This window comes from Malus domestica, chromosome 10, assembly GCF_042453785.1.
Source record: "Malus domestica chromosome 10, GDT2T_hap1".
NCBI lineage: Eukaryota > Viridiplantae > Streptophyta > Magnoliopsida > Rosales > Rosaceae > Malus > Malus domestica.
The window spans coordinates 7066355-7084037 of NC_091670.1; the positions used below are offsets into that span (position 1 = coordinate 7066355).

Sequence of the window (17683 nt, forward strand, 5' to 3'; positions counted from 1 at the left end):
CACTGCAACACCAAACGAATGAGGTCCCCAAAACAGATCTAGCTAGAGGGATCCAATGAATCCACCTTTATTTAACTGCATTTGGAAACTATAATAATACCATACAATAGCAAGTTAGTGCCAAGATATATTGGCAAATGCCAACTTATAATATATAAAAGACATAGACATAATATATATATATATATATATATTTATGTGTGTATATATTGATGGTTTTAATTAAGGGGTAGTGGTAATTGAAGGTGGAGAGGCGATGGGGAAAGTGAGAACTGGAGGGAAATCTGGAAGTGAAGTAATAGGGGGAGGCAACCTGTATTCTGGCCAAAGTGGTGTGGGTGGCAGAAAAGGAAGGTCGATTGTGGGTGGCAGAGGTGGAAAGTTGAGGTTTGGAATATTAATATTGGGCACATTATAAGGAAAGGTTGGTGCTAAGAGTTTTCGAGGGGCGGCGCCGCCGCCCAAGGCTGAAGAAATTGATAATGTGAAAAGGATAGAAGTGACAAACAACCACTTCCAGTTATATGCCATTTTGGACTTGTGATGTGGAACCAAACCAAAGGGAGTGAGCTCGAATTAGCTAATTCACGAGGAAACTCAACAAGGTTAACTTGAGGGAGAAAAGACCCAGGAGATGGTGAATTTATATACGAATGGTTGAAAGCTAGTGGTTTTAATTTGGACCCCCCGGAAAAAATTGAGTAAAGGTTTGGTAGTTTGATGGGGTACCATCGAATTTATATTTGGTTTTGAATGCTGTAAAATTCTGATGTGGGTGTAAATGAGTAAGACACATATGTCAGATGCAGGTTTCGGTCAAATTTAAGAATAGCAGCAGCAAAAGTACCAATAATTTGCACACCGTTTCTGTTGACCCTATAAATCACAGAGACTACATGGTATACATGCCGAAATAACTAAGGAGCTAATTACACTTTTAGGTGGTTAATTGCTGATGCGGGCGTATCAGTTTGCTACCGAACTCGATTGGGTGAATATTTTGAATGTAATGGATGTGGTGAAATGCACTTTTGATTCCTGAATTAAGCGACTTCGGCCGAGGAAGGAACACTGTAGACTTTAAGTTGTATAACTTGAAGACAAGGTTATGCAACTCACTATGAAGCTCTGGATCTTGTGCACCGGGTTCGGCAACCTTGACTATATTGGTAAGAGTTTAGGTCTGTCGAAATGGCATCTATAGGGACAAAAGTACTCAAGGGAAATGAGCGTTTTTATTGTAAAAGTAGTTCGGCCGTCGCGGTATGTCGAACTCTGAATGTAACTTGGGAGCATTCAATCATAAAAACACTCCATTTTGCCGAGAAGGCTAATGAAGTGACCTCATTCGGCCAAAAACTTTTCGCCAATGACGTGAGATGGATAACTTGTAAAACGTGGTGTTTAACTAAACTGTTAAGACTCCTAAGACGAACTGTTGCCTCTGAAATACTTCATTTAACTACTTAGTATTTTTCTCAAAAAAGTGACATGGTTTATGTAGAGGCTGATTTGTGTATTAAATTGAAGATCTCTTGTATATTTATAGAGACAAATTCCTTGATGCCCAAGTCGTACTGCAGTGTCTGACGGCATTACAACTCCTTGGAATATTATCTCGATATACTCGAAATCACCTTCAATTTCCTCATAACCAATCCAACTTTTGTAAATTATCTTAATGCAATTTGCTATTAGACCTATATTCCACGTAGACACCAACTTTTGAAATAATCTTCAATATTATCTTGACATTCGGCCTTTTCTTGATAATTTGCTATCAGACTACCAAGATAATTTCCACATGGTCAGTCAAGCCTTATCTTGATATTCTAAAACCCGATAGCATCTCAATCTCCAAGACTCTTTAATTATCCATTCAATTTTACGATAATTTTCAATAACTCCTCAGATAAAACCATGATTATTAAAACCATAATATCTAGAAAAATGATTAAAAATCACTTTGACCGGTCGATAGTGAAAAAAATAGTGTCCAAACAGTTCCATTGAAAACTTTGCAGTTGGCAGTTATCTATTTATTATCATTGTCCCTCTTGGTTTATCCAAGTATAAGAAGTTCATTGTCTCGGTTTTCATTTTAATTTTCCAAGTTATTATACTTAGTTTTAGTGGTTAAAAGAGGTAGTATAAAGAAATGGCTAAGGGACTTTGTAAACTTTTGTGGTTAGGGAGGTTTGTCACAAAATTGGGTTTCTGATTGTGTAGTGAATCTATATGGCGACAATAAAACTGCAAATAACATTGCTCATAATTTAGTTTTGTACTAAGCATGTTAAGGTGGTCATATATTTCATTTAAGAGAAGCGGAAAGATTAGATTGTTCAATTCAGTTTGTGAATCAAAAGACCAACTGGCTGATCTCCTAACGAAAACAATTTCGAGTAAAGCGCTCTACAACTCACTTTTATAATTTCATGGAAATTAGGTATCCTATTATATTTATAATAACCTGTAAAGTCCTCTTGTATATATATATATACTTCCACTATAGATGGGAATAAGATATCAGAAATTTATGACGAGTCAAAATCATATTATATATTTTACCCTATTCTTAGTATAATTTGATAATTATTTTGGTAGAATTTTGATACTTTGCTTTATATTTTTAACATAGAACATTCGACTTCCTCTGGAGCCAAAAGTGACCAAACAGACGAATTTTGGAGTGATTCAAATTAGAGGACGTTCGTGTGTTCCTTAGCTTGTCAGTGTCAAAATCCCAACAATTTCTACCAAGCGGTTATTTTCTGGAGATTAAATGAATGAGCAGTGCACGTTTCTGGAAAGTAATGTTTATGGGCTTAAACTACGTTTTTGGAGCCCAAGATGACTTCGGATGTGTTCGTGGCCTTTTGGAGAAGTGTTCAGAATAGTCAAAGCTTTAAATTCAGCTATTTTGGGCCAGTTTTGGAGCTGATTTGGGTCCAAAACGTGGCTGTGTAAGATTTTGGGCAAATTTACCAAGTCAATTAGGATTATATTTCCTATTTTATTTTAATTTATTTAGTTTCCTAGTCTATTTCTAAGACCTTTTACTAGGAGGATTTTAATGAGAGTAGTATAAATAAGCCTTTTGGCAAACCTAGGGTTTGATGGGATGTATCGGATGTAACTTTTGGAGAAAAGACTTTGGGCAAAGCTTAGAGATTTCAAGACCTTATTCTAAAAGGTATTTTCATTCTATTTCTAGTTTAATATAATTCTTTTGATTTAAATTATGAATATGTGTAACTAATCCTTTTTGCTAGGGTGAGGCCATGATCCTTAGCAAGAATATGTAGTTTCCTTTTAATTTTCATATGAATTTATGCATGCAAGTTTTGGATTGTTAATCACATACTTTAAACTATCTATTTGTCTTAGTGATTCACGACCATTAGGATATTTAAAAAAGTAATTTGATGCAATTTTGGAGGAGGGGCTATCCCTAAAATTGACTAAGGCTTCTTGTGGTTAATATGTGTAACCTCTTAGGATGGATGACACGTTTTAAGGGTTATATGATTTTTCAAAAGGTTTTCATAAAACTTAATGAGTCTTGCATGTTCACATTCGATCTGGACGTCACGGACGGGTTGCATGTTAGATATACGTTTATGTTAGAGGTTCCAAGTAGGGCATACTTCAGGAAAACCTAACCTTCAAAATATGCATGTGTAATTCATAAGGAATTAGCAGAACTACCTAGGATTGTTAGGGTGACGGCGGAACCCTAGTACTTTATCACTTTGAATTCTAAAAATTGTTTCTTTCTCCTTCTTTAAAATTGCAATTTTTAAGTAATCTTTTTAATTAATTTCGTTTTTCTTAATTTAGGTCATTAAATCACCCTTTTCCAAAATTTTGTTCTAAATAATTAGTTGAGAATTGATTTGGCATTAATCTATTTAAATTAATCCTTATGGAAAACGAACCTTGCTTGAGCCAACTATACTACGACAATCTTGTTTCTCTTGCAAGTATTTTAGGTGTTTTTATCCCTACTTTTGCAGGTGGTAAAAATCCTATCAATTTACATAAACTTAATTTTCCCACGAAGTCTATGAAGAAAGCAAATTAAGTTATAGGTTCGATTTCACATTATAAATACAAAGCACAAATGAACTTGAAATATGTATAACAACACACCAAATAAAGCTTCATTGGACATAAAGCATATCAAGGCATACAGTACATATTATAATCAAAGACATACGTAACCAATACCGTGCATAAACAAAAGCATATTAATAAAAAGAGAAAATGAAGATCCAATCCAATAGTAGCTAGTCAGCTAGCGTTGCTGCGTCTGCATGTGCGAACATATATGCATGACTTACGGTTTACCGGCTGCAGGTGGTGGAGAGAAAAATGGGAAAGATGGAATTATAGTAGGGAAATTGTTTGGTAGTACTGAGGGATAGTTTGGTATTGGAGGCAGTGTAACCTTAGGGATAGCAGGGAATGATGTAGTAGGGAAATTGGGAAGTGGAGGCAGCTGTGTCTGTGTGGAGCCGCCGCCGGTGGGAATAGGTAGAGATGGTAGGTTGTTTGGCAAGTTTGGCAAGTTTGGCAAGTTAGGCAATGTGGGTTGTGGCAGTGTTGGCAGGGGAGGGAAAGGTGGCAGTGTTGTGGCAGGTTTAGGCAAAGACGGTACCGTCGTCTGGAGAAGATTGCGAGCCGCTACGGAGACATGGATGCTTGAAGAACACAGGATAATGAACAAGATGGCAGCAAAGAAGCAGTGCTTGTAATTGGCCATTGATTCAAACTGATCGATCTAAAAGGTTTGGAAGTAATTCGAATGGGCAACTAAGTATATATGACCAGTTGAGTTAATGTTGATGATGAGTTTGTGCATGTATATATAGCCAAGGAAATATATATTATATTTATTTTTTTTCTATGGTTGTGTTGTTGTTGGTTTGCTCAAATATGGTTAGGAAAAACTTGACATGAAGACCCATACATATTTGAGTTGTTAATTAGTTCACCTTCTTGTCCACTACTCGTCAATGAGATAGAGTCGGTCTCTTAAGTTGTTGGCTTCGGTTGCGGTTGGCTGTATTTAGCCAATTATGACTCACTACGTGCTCGTCTGGTTTAAAGATATATATTGCATGCAACGTTAGATTATTTCTTCCGCGGTAAAAGGTAGAGTTATTAGGTTATCTAATTTTGCTCACTACGGCATCTATTTGACAATCATGGAATCAAATCTTGACTTATATATTGCATTCTTTTATAAATTCATATAGAATTCAAAATTTTGTTCACTATTTGTCGCTTAATACTACGATTTAATGATATTACTTTTTATTTGTAAGTGAAAGTCTTATTGCGATCTTATAAATGACAAACCAATGCTTATTCATCTACAATTAATATTTACAACCAACTGTTACACAATTTGCATCCAGTTAAATTTAGTTTTAACAACAAAATCTACTTGCATCCAGTTAAATGTAGATTCTTATCACTTCCACACAACAATTCCATTTATCATTGCCTTCTTACAATTACTTCGATTTCATACAATTACTTGGATTCAAAATGCAGTGTTATCCACATACTCATTTTTACCTCTTACACACGTCTCTTAATTTTCGATCGTCGGATTAAATGAATTGAAGAAGATTAATAACAACAAATTAATAAGAATGTGTAGAAAGTAAAAATGTATAAATAGCAGCTTCCTTCACAAAATACCAATGTAGTTGGACACATGACAAATCACAGCTAGATTGACCTTCATTCACAAATATATCGACCACACCCAAACATAATTTTCATGCCCAATTTTGCACATTAACCTGCCTTCGCAAAACTTCTGTACCACTCACGCTTGTGTCTCTATATCATTCAATTCTCATCCTTCTACGCATCATTCCATTGCATTTCAGTCAACCCTAACAAATACAAATCGTCTTACAGCGGAATATAATCCAGAGAATCATACCCAACAAATATAAGAACGGCCGTCGGCAGCACGCCTCTCCACTATTTTTTAGTGTGCATTTATAATGGTTTCGTATGTCATTACAATTGGTTGGAAATTTTTGTTTTCAAGTTTCCAATCAATTGTATTATTACACTTAGTATACCAGACTCTTTTACTGGAACACTAAAAAATCTCTCCACTTAGGATGAACTACACGAGTTTCTTGACATAACATACACAATGACAAAAATGCCCTTATGGCCAACTGTAGTAAAAATGTGAACCAAACACAATGAAGCACATGTAATGTCCCAACGTTAAGAGGGTGATGGGAAGTTTTTAAAGCCAATGGTTTCAGGTTTCCCAAATTTGCCGACACAAATGAATAAGCTTGCATATATGAACGGGAAAGGTATTTCGCTTTAATTATTATTTTTTTGTATCAAATGATAGATTTGTTAAATTAGATATTAGATTAGGGAGCCAAAGGGGTTTGAACCAATGCCGTGGCACAAAGGTATTTCGCTTTGATTATTTAATTCCCCCAATTTAATGAACTGAGATTACATGAATTAGTAAGGCGGTGGAGAGCTAATTGTCTTCCAAATTTTGTAACGGTCATAACTGGAACCCTATCCTCAAATATTAAACCAAGTTAAACCAACTCTAATGACTCCCTACTCATAATCTCATTATTCCCATATCATATGAAAGCCTTAGACTTTAGAGCTCGCACAAGTTTTTCTCTTTCTCTTTCCGTCCTCAATCTGCAAACCAAAACCTTGATTCAACTTGAATCTCTCTCTCTCTCTCTCTCTCTCTCTCTCTCTCTCTCTCTCTCTCTCTCCGCATCAAGCAACGGTGAACTTGGTACAAAGAGAAAAACTTGGATTTCGTACAATTACTTGGATTCAAAACTTGTGCGATTGAGGACGTATATCAACAAGAAATTGTTCTTGTTCTTAACTTCATGCTCCACACTTTGCTAATTGACCGACTTAAACTTGAGTTGCATCTCTTAATCATACGATCAATGTCTTCAAATGTCTTCTTACAGAAAAATAGCTCGATGCCAGGTTGATAAAATGTTTAACATAGAGTCGCGTTAAATTTAATTTTGGTAACTTTACTTCGGATAACTACTGATCAAAAGAGTGAAAGTTTCTTGACCCAAAAGAAAAGAAAAGAAAGCATCAACTTGAAAACAATGAGCATAACCTCCGTCAGATGAAAAACACAACAAATTATAAAAATTGTTTTATTTTATTTTATTTCAATACAAACGAAATCATTTCACATTATTTTTCGAATTGTCTTAATTTAATCACCATACAAACAACATATATTTTAAATAACTTATTGGGTGAATTAGATCATACAAGGCCACAGATGAAATCAGGACCAAAACAAATGATTTTTGACAGAAATTCTGCCATGTTTCTCCTTCAAGTTGCCTTCCTTATAATCGAGCGTCCATTTCTCAAATGTACATTCAACAAAGTCATAATAACCACCATGTACAGCAAGAACACCTTGCTTCACTTTTTCTTCTATCCACGGGTACGTGAGCAGGTTCAACAATGAACGGTTGATTGATTCCTGCACAAGGATATCATTCAAAATGGGCAACATTTTTTATGAATCTGGAGCATCCTTTTATAATAAAAGACACCCAACATTAGTTACAACCAAAATTCATGCCGCAATGGGAGAATCTATGGCCTTCAAAAGAATTTGGTTTAACTCCCAGATACATACAAGGTCAACGACGACTAAAATAAATGGATCAGGAATTTAATATACCAGTACAACAGAATGCTGATACAAGTTTGAACATATACAAACTAGAAGTTCATTTAGGTTATAGTCATATACTGATGAAATGAAGAAAAATACAAATGGAGAATAATTACGTTACTTTAAAAGAAAATAAGAAATATAAAATGTTACCTTCTCACAATGTTTGCACTGCTGGTCAAAACTGAGCGTGGAGGCAGCAGCCTTAGTCCACGACCTTGCATCCTTCCCAACAACAACCCAATTTTGGATAAAGCTACTGCATAAAAGAGTTTTGGCAAAGTGAAAACCATAGGTCGACTGTTATTGGAGAAACAAATAAAAAGCAACCGTACACAAAGACCACATGCAACAACTTGAAAAGTATACAAGAAGAAATTTGGTGAACCTTTTCTCTATTTCATCATCCATGCTCATAAGAGCACGAATGCCTCCACAGCAGCTGTGACCAACGACCAATATGTTTTCGACCTACAAAATAACTACGGTTAAGGATGTATTTCCATGTAGCTTTTCTTGCTTCCCTTTTCTATTAAGAATCGCACTCATTCTGGGAAACTCAACTTTTCAAGTTGTACCTCCCTATTGCCACTCTATAACTTTAAAGCCATTACTTAGATAGGGATTTGGTTGTAACGGATTAGACTAGCAAGGAAATAATTGGAAGTTTCTTTTAGAATTTATTCCCAGTATACTTACTTTCAGAGAATTCACAGAGAATTCCAATGCAGCATTTGTTTCTGAGGGTCCACTCTGCAAAAACAGAAAAAAATAACAAAACAAATGTAGTGGATAATAATATATCATTTGATTCGTGAGTGTTCACTTTTTCGTAACCTTCCACAAATCAGAAATGAAACAAAATAATTCAACTTTGATTTACAATGTATACCTCAAGGGAGGGCACCAAATTCGCAATGTTGCGCACTATAAATGCTTCTCCCGGTTGGAATCCCAGAATGGTTGAGGGGCATACCCTAGAATCTGCACAAGAAATGACCATGAACTGTTCGAGAAACATCAGTACACACACATATTCTCCCTGACACTCAACACCAGATTGAGGCAAACAGCAAATGAACGACATGTCCTAGTATTAAGAATACTTATGAACATCAACTGTTAATAACTAAATTTGAAAAGAAAAAAGAATCTACACGTATACTATACAACCTTTGGCGCTTGACCCTTTGCAAGGTTTTGATAATGTTCCAAGTTTTCCCTATTCATAATAAAAGCCAAATTAGGAAACAGAATTACTTTACTTTAAACTAAACAACCTTCAGACCTGAGTCCTTGGGCACCTACATGTATTTATGGTTTTTGAAGTCAAGAAACCGTTGTTTCATATCCTCAAACAATTCGCTCCGATCATCAGTTTCAGCTACTCTCTCCAGTTTGATGTTTTTATGTTGTTCGGTGATCCCTAAGGACTCTCTTGAAGCCTTTACAGTCAACCCTGGACAATTGCTGCAAATATGCCGAAAGGAAAGGATTTCAGCACCAACCAATTATCTTTGGGATTTTGAGTTCAACAGGTTACTCGGATGGCGAGTTAAAAAAAATAGAGACATTCTTATCTCTTAGATCAATCTGAAGGTTGCATGTAGTCGTAATCTTATATTGTAAACATCTCCTATATACAAACCATCAAACAAAGAAAATTAGAACCTTTGTGATGGCACACAACACATCTAAGTAAATCCATCAAATTGATCTCACTAATAGAGGAGCAGTCCATGGATTTGTAGCTGAGGTATGAACAACTGACTAAACCAAAAGTACGGTTAATAACATCCAAGCCAAAAATCAAATTTTCCCAGATTATACCAGTAACTTTAGCCATGATTCTGGTTTTGTTTTTGGGAACTTTAACGAAAAGCTCTATGTACTGTTTACTTTAACAAAAAAACCATATTTTTACACTAAAAAATCAATATTGGTACTATTCACTTTACCCTTTATTTTGTCCTTATAATTACAACTCAAAATTTTTAAGTTTTTTTCATTAGTTTTCATTTTGTTTTTTCTTACACAAATTTAAAAATTAAAAAATTTCATGGAGCTGACAGAAATTCAATGTCATTTACATTTCCTTTCTCAAATCAGTCAAAATTAGTAAATTTTGGAGCTCAAATGGACATATTTGGAAAGAGGATATAATGCAAAACATTCAAAATAAAATAATACAAAACTAGATCATGAAACCTGAAACAGACATACCAATTAAGAAAACATAACAAAAATAATAAGAATTTGAGCAGAAAGGTTATGAATTCAGGATCTTACTCGGAAGTAGTCAATAATCTCAGTTGGGTCGGCTGAACTTTTCCTGATTTCAGCTTAGAACCAAAGATCTGCAGCAAAAATGACCAAAAATAAACAAAACCAAGAAACAAATGAATAAATGAAATGGTAAAGAGAGAAAGAAAGAGGAGGTTTACTGGTCGTGTGTTGAATGGGATTCTGTGAAAATCCGAGGAGGAGGAGGAATTGGAGATTGAGTATTTTGAGACAGAGGTTGGCGCGAGAACAGCCATGGAAGACAGAGAGCTATGAGATGGGAAATGGGGTTTCAGTCTGTAGAGAAGAGAGCGATTAAAAAGATGGAGGGGAAAGGAAGGGAGTGGGTGAGTTGGTTGGTCGGATCAAGAGACATTTGTCGGCCTCCCACAAAGACGGAGAAATCGAAGTTAAAGTACATCAAATCTATAGCTTCTATGCTATTATGCTCTGCACACACGCAGACACACTAAGTAGCTGCTTCCTGAATCCTGACGTTATCCAACTGTCTTTTGAAAAATGAAAATATTTTTGCTCTTAGTAATGCTTACTATTTTATTTATTATTGTTAAATAAATTTAAATTTTGATATCTATGTAGTTGATAAATACAAATATCAAAATTTAAACTTATTTAATGATGATAAATAAGTGACAAACATTACTACTACTTGAGGGTGATGAGCAAAAATGCACCATTTGGAAATGAGATGTTTGGACACCATGTGGAGAGTCCACTTTTCTTTTCTCTTGTGCCACTTTGTGTTAAGAGTTGTCCCACATCAATGAATGACAAGATATGCTATGAGCTTATATGGTCTTGGGCTACTTCCTATATTGCTAACTGGTTTTATGATGGAACCCCAATTTCATCATGGTATCAAAGCAGTTGTCCTTGTGTGAAGCTAAAACGGCTACACGCACTCTTCGTCACCCCACACGTTGTCCACGTGTAGGCTTAAAAATACGCCACACAGGCTTAAAAATACGCCACACATGCAGGGGCATGTTAAGAGTTGTCCCATATCCTTGAAGGACAAGATATGCTATGGGCTTATATGGTTTTGGGCTACTTCCCATATTGTCAGTTGGTTTTATGGTAAAACCCTAATTTCATCACTTTGCTAACTATTTTCCTATCTGTCCTATTTTCTTTTTCCTATCTGTCCTATTTGCTCAAGAGGTGCATGCGTTACTACAATTTTTTTGTTCAATAATTCAGATTACTTAACAGTATGAAAAATAAATGGTCATAATTAAATTGAAGAAATATTACTTTTGTTGGTTTACTAATCTAACAGATATAAAGTCAAACTACTCAGTAGCCCAGACTATTTTTTAGATATATATATATATATATAAATGCTAAGTTAGGGAGCACCTCAAACTCACCGGAGCTCTCCGCAACCGAACCGACGCCATCCTCGTCTTTCGATTGTCCTACCTCCCTCACCGCCTTCCCGTTTTGATAACGCGACTCCACATGTTTAGTTGCAAAGTAAATTTTGTGGAGTTTGTTGGAGGATCTCTAATTAAATTGAGTCTCCTTCAGCAGTTTTCAGCAAACGCCTGAAATGTTTCCCTTTTCGATACATTCGCTTTCAAGGCGAGTTGCCGTACTTGAGAAGGAAGACGATGCTGCAGAGTTCGTCGTCGCGATGCTGCAGAGTTCGTCGTCGCAAGTCCACCGGCCTTGTAGTATGTAACGTGTGAAATTATACGAGACTATTACATCTGAATGATGGGCAATGATGCCAAAGCAAAGGTTTAAAGGAAGTGCACACACCACGATTGCAAACATCAATAACTGCTGCCCTACCCATACAGCATAACCCATACAAACCGGCCACCGCAGCATAAATAGCAAGTACTCGGGTGAACATCGTGAAAACATATTCTCACTGCATACCGATGCCGACGCACCTTTTCCACCCTAACATTACCTAACATTAAATTACAACTTCTAACGTCATAGCGAAGAGAATGAAGAAATAATTCTAAAGACAACATGATATGCAGACTGTTGCACAACAGGCAGTCATCAAATAAAGAAAGGAAGGACCATGCTGCCCAAAGAGTAAATCAATTATCCACGTCTAGTAGAATAAGACACAAAAATTCCAGAATCAAAGTGCTGCTAAGCACCCAAGAATATTTGTTTTAGAAATCAAAAGGCCGGTACGCAGATTTGTTCGGGTTGTAAAAGAATGAAATGAAAAACCACCACAAACAGATAATTAGTTATCCTGCCACAGAGCACCGGGGCACTAACCTAGGAACAATACAGTAATCCTTTACTCTCTAATAAGTAAGGGCATATACAAGTGATTCACGGGAACAACAGAGCACATCAAGACCGAAATACATATGGTTTACTAACAATGACCACGGCACATCAAGACCGCAATACACATGGTACACTAATGACCGCTCTTCGTAAAATACTTCCCATACCCACAAAACTCTAGCCTCCTTTCCTCTACAAAACCCAACAGTACCCTTATGCAACCTTTTGAGTCCTCTAGCAAGTATAGATCGACATATTGCACTATATTTAAAGAACAAGAATATGCGGAGAAATAAATGATAATGGACCTTGTATAAATAGATTCTTCCACAGAACTAAAACATTGATGAATCACATCAGGAATCAATTTAGAAATGAAAAGCCTACAATCACTACGGCTTGGTGATTACCATGTTGCTCCATTTCCAGCGTTCAATGTCAATAATACCATTGTCATCAGTGAAAGAATGCAATTTGAATACCCATCTAAACTTGGCGCCGACTGGCTTTTTATGAGCCCAAGTTGGGCCAGTGCTATGATTCCCAACAGACATTCCATATGCTCCAGAAAGAACAACAAAGGCATCACTTCGAGCCAAATACGCTTTACCATCATGTTTGCAACTGTTCTTCTCCAAAAGCTTGGCCGGATACCTCAATAAACATGACCTCTTTGAATAACCCCAAAAGACCTGGCAACCTCCATCATGGTCGGGGAAATTAGACCCATCAAACTGACATTCTCCCAACATACACGAAAATTATCTTCCTTTTCATCAGTTCATTGCCCAACTCAAGAGTAGCATCACTAAAGATATTCCTTTTCATCAGTTCTTACTCCTTGTGTTGCTTTCTTCCATTCACAACTGCTACATTTTATACTATTCATAGTCGATCCCAAACCATCTGGGAAAAACAGGTTTTGAGTTCCCTATAAGACACCTAGGGATAATAAATAATATATCAAGTAAATAACGCAAGAGAGGCCCATTCCATTTCCTTTCTAATCCCAAAAGAATGTGAAATTGCTTATAGCACACCAACATAAAAATGTTAGTGGTCTCCTAACACAATCCTTGTCATAGGATCAGCAATAAGATAATAAATAAAGAAGCTTCAACCATGATTGATGAAAAGAAAAGCCTCTGCATTATAGTATACGAAGATTTCATGATTTCAGCACAACGGAAAAATCGGATTATCACTAGAACTGATGCCCCATGTTAGTCTATTTTGGGGTTGAAGTCCAAACTTCAAAGATCAACCCTTCCACCGCAAGATAATCCACGGAAATCACAGTAACATTTTCTAAAACTAAAAACTGAATTAAGTTCACATTGCTGCAGATTATATAACATATTCAAACAGCGAGAGCCATGAAACAAAAGGCATAGAAGCTCTACATCATTCAATACAACATGCATCCATAAAGCAATTACAACAGCTAAAGCAGCAATGACAAAAAGGAAAATTCTTACCCTTACTTCCCTAATTTGCCTTAACCTTGTCATCTCCCACAACATTAAGTATGGGTAGACTACTCAAAAACTCGTCAAGACCTTCAAAAAACCCGATCCCTTCCATATTATCCTCCTCCCCATTTGCTGTCCCATTCCCTTCACTCATTGTCTGAGCCGCAGGCTCTTCCCCCTCATTATTACTAAACTCCACATTCAAATCCAACTTCCCCAATGCAGCAGCACTTCTCTTTCTTGCACCAGAAGTTGATTTCTTACTTGACTCTGCCTTCGACACAGACCCAGCACCCACACTCCCACCCGTACCCTCCTTACCCTGCCCACCAGCATTCTGACTCCCCTTCCTTAATCTATCCGAAGCTCTCACAGGAGTCTTAGCGGTGGAAGCTTTACCTTTTGCCTTTACAACTCTCTTCTTCCTCCTAACCCTCTGCCACTCATCATCATCATCAGAGTCCTCACTTGGGTCCGAAACATCAAGCAACGCCTCCTCATCATCATAATAGACCCTTGGCCCCGAATTAGCAATCTTGGCTCGTGCGGTATTCTTCTTCCCTTGTATTGGGCAAGCAAACATTGTCGAAAATGGTGTCCACACCTCAGCAGACCCGCCTGTATCCTTACTATTCTCCAGTAACCCCAATGGGAAATACCCCCAACAGCAGAAGTTCACATCTTTCCCCGCCTGAGGCGGTGCAGCTATCGCCATTGCATTGAACGCCCTCTTACAATTCTGGCACCGGAGCATGCAATCCGCGTAAGCGCTAGGATACTCGAAGAGGTTATAACAGTAAGGACATGCAGTCCAGAAGCTCCCCGTTTTGGACACTGTTTGAGGCCGAGTCGACTCAGAAGGGGGAGCTGACTCAGAAGGAGGAGTTGACTCAACAGGGCCAGTTGATTCGGAGGGCGGAGGAGTTGACTCAGAGGCCGGAGGTGCAGGCTCCGTCACATTGATGGGAATCGGAATTGGCCTTTCCTCCTCCATCGACGGTCTTCCGTCCTTACTTCTAGGGTTTTTACTCACTTCTTGTTGCTGCTGTTGTTGCTGCAGCTGCTGCCACAGCTGGGGAAGTTCCTGATATTGTTGCTGCTGAGGAGGTTCGTGGTGATGGTGCTGCTGCTGATGTTGCTGCTCTGGTGGTGGTTGTTGTCGCTTTTGTTGAAAATTCCATTGTGGCTGTGGTCTCTGCACTTCTGGTTGTGGTTGTGGCGGCGGTGGCGGTTGAGGCTGGAATTGTAGTAGCTGTGACGGTTGGGGATGAAATAGAAGTGGCTGTGGTGGTGGTGGCTGCTGCGGCTGTTGCTGAACATGATGCATTTGCAAGAATTGCCTCTCGAACAGCTGAGTCGACCCGGATGGGGGCGAGTCGAACCGGTTGAACATGCTCAACTCGTGGTCGTACATGGCCTTCTTGGTGGGGTTAGAGAGGACGTTCCAGGCCTCGGAGACCAGCCGGAAGGCATGATCGGCGTAAGGGAAGCGATTCCGGTGGGGGTTCAGCAGGAGAGCGAGTCGGCGGTACTGAGTCGCGACGATTTCGAGGTTCTGAGTGTACTGGGCGAGTTGGAGAATAGCGTACCAGTCGGGCTGCTGGTTTTGGTTGTTGATCTGGGATTCAGCGGCGAGGAGAGTGTCGGCGACGGCGATTATCTGCTCGGTGGCCTCGAGCCTGGGGTCGGTCTCTCGGGCTCGGATCGCGAAGGTCTTAGTCCCCTGCAAGTCATGCGCCGACAGTAGCTTCACAGCGGTGCTCAGCCACCGCTCCGCTTCCGCCCTGTTGGTGTTGAAATTGAACTCCATTTCTCTGTCTCTCTCTTCTCTGTCTCTCTCTCACTCCCCCTCTTTGCCTTTCTTGGTTTTCGGTGAAGTTCGGACAGAGTAGAAGGGTGGGGGAATTTTGGGTGGACGAAAGAGGACCTGGGTTGTGACTGAAATGACGGGGATTGTTCGGTGGTGGGGTGGGAGATTGGGAGGTGCAGTAGGGGTGTTTTGGGAGTTTGGTAAAAGTTTGATCTGATAATTCTGGGACTGGCGTTTTATCTGGATGCGCAGTGAGAGTGACACGTAACACGTTGTTGTTGTTGAGGGTTTTGAGCACACCTGGACTCGGTTAATGGATTGAGATTTTAAACCAACGGAACTGCTACTCTTTTGACTTTTGACCACTACTTCGTCTGGTGTCAACAGCGGAACTAGTCTCTCATGAATCATGACATCAATAGATGTGATGTGAAATGGGTCGGATCATTGAACACCAGCACTACGACCCACTGGAAGTCCACGTTGGATCTCCTGTTTTGATCACTGTGATGCTTCCCCTACTAATTTGTAATCAGGATAGATAAAATTGAATTAATGAGACATACAATTGAAGGAGAATTGAAATCCGATTATCTAGAATTGAAGTAGAAATGATGTTAGATATCATATGATACTTGTGTTACCGGTTAAAGATCAGCTCATTGCCCCTTTGACATGGACCTATTTAAAACAAGATACCTGTTATTCTACTAAAAGAAAGAGAAAAAGAAGGCTGAAATTTTCTAAACCGAATAAAAAAAAATGTATAGAAACCGAAAATTACTGAACTTTTCGGTTCAATGTTCAAAATCGAACTGAAATTATTAGTGTATTTGAATGAGATTAATCTCAACTATTGGTTCATAAAGGAAAACTCATTCAGTCATAAAGATAAACTCATTCTTTGTATTCAATATGCCTTAATTAAAAACATGATATTGGTTCATATAGACAAACTCATTTAGTCATTTTCGCATTTAGTCATGAAGAGAAACTCATTCTTGGTATTCAATATGCCTTAATTAAAAACGTAATACGGCCTATTTATTTATTCCTTGTCAATTTTATACGTATGAATCTAAGTTGAAGTTCCAAATAGAACTCTAGGTGAAATACCACTTCCATTACCCCCATCAACTCATCCAACTCCTCAACAATGTCCACCTCCACGTTCTACAACTAGTTCAACTTCAAGAGGAAGGGATCAAGCTTCTACAAGGGTAAAGGTGGCAAATCAAACCATTGGGTTTAGGGGTGGGCATGGGCCGGGCCAGGCCCAAAATTGAAAGGATCAGACCGAACCCGCTTGAAAATACAACAGGCGGCGCCAAGACGGATTTTACTATTTTAAAACTGAGAACCGCTCGTAAATTCATAGAGGGAGGGAAAAAAGAGAGAGAGAGAGAGACTTACGACGTCGCCAACAACTGTTATACGAGCCGAGCTGCGAGCTACAGCGGAGGCCATGGAAGCACGCACAGCAATGTGGTTGGAGCGAGGGTGGAATTAGCACCATTCCTATGATTTGTCTCGAAAAGCCAACGAGTAGCCCTTTCTCTATCTCGGTCTCGATTTAGCATCATATATCAATCTGGAGAACATTTTTATTAGTTGTGGCAAACCGATGAGAGAACATGGTGTGGGTGCCAGTACTGACGCGCTTAGCATTCCCTGACTGTCTCTGTAGTCACTCTATCTTTCGCACGTATGTTGCTTTATTGGTTGGTCAAGACGACAAGGATGATGGTGATGGTGGCTAGCTCGGAGTGGTGTCGGAGAGATCGAGGGATGAGACTCCGAGTGGTGTCGAAGAGATCGAGGGTGAAGGGAGACGACAATGACTATGGTGATGGTGGCTGGCTTGGAGTGTCAAAAAGATCGAGGGAGGAGACTCAAAGTGGTGTTGGAGAGATCAAGGGTGAGGGGAGAGTTTGACAGTTGAGTGAATGGGTGGATAGAGAGATAGACTAATAGAGGGTTATTCATTTAGGTGGGCAATGAACGGTCCGAGTATGGGACCCGTTTTCTCCAATTTTTAGAACTGGCCCTCCCCGCCTCGTTTTGTATTTATAATTTTTAGACCCATCC

The 17683-nt window shown here is 38.6% G+C and overlaps 3 protein-coding genes across 6 annotated transcripts; all 3 read right to left on the reverse strand.

Moving 5' to 3' along the window:
- Positions 1-222: 222 nt before the first annotated feature.
- On the reverse strand, positions 223-4768 carry LOC114827364 (protein PELPK2-like). The gene is made up of 2 exons (XM_029109127.1): positions 4354-4768; positions 223-467 (listed from the first exon to the last, which is right to left on the reverse strand). Exons 1-2 carry the CDS (start codon positions 4766-4768, stop codon positions 223-225), a joined length of 660 nt encoding a protein of 219 aa, XP_028964960.1.
- A 2423-nt stretch (positions 4769-7191) lies between these two features.
- LOC103444995 (beta carbonic anhydrase 5, chloroplastic-like) lies at positions 7192-14833 on the reverse strand. 4 transcript variants are annotated; one of them, XM_029109507.2, is made up of 10 exons: positions 10189-12600; positions 10034-10101; positions 9321-9380; positions 9053-9214; positions 8918-8966; positions 8637-8750; positions 8444-8497; positions 8133-8215; positions 7898-8000; positions 7192-7546 (listed from the first exon to the last, which is right to left on the reverse strand). In XM_029109507.2, the coding sequence occupies exons 1-10, from the start codon at positions 10282-10284 to the stop codon at positions 7343-7345; spliced, it is 993 nt and encodes a 330-aa protein (XP_028965340.1). In that variant the 5' UTR covers positions 10285-12600; the 3' UTR covers positions 7192-7342. The 4 variants fall into 4 exon arrangements, with proteins under 4 accessions (XP_028965340.1, XP_028965339.1, XP_008382186.2 ...); XM_029109506.2 differs by having other exon boundaries at positions 7898-8003; XM_008383964.4 differs by lacking the exon at positions 9321-9380 and having other exon boundaries at positions 7898-8003; positions 10189-14833.
- LOC139188396 (uncharacterized) lies at positions 13618-15956 on the reverse strand. Its single transcript, XM_070805702.1, has one exon. It carries the CDS (start codon positions 15593-15595, stop codon positions 13802-13804), a length of 1794 nt encoding a protein of 597 aa, XP_070661803.1. The 5' UTR covers positions 15596-15956; the 3' UTR covers positions 13618-13801.
- Positions 15957-17683: the final 1727 nt, after the last annotated feature.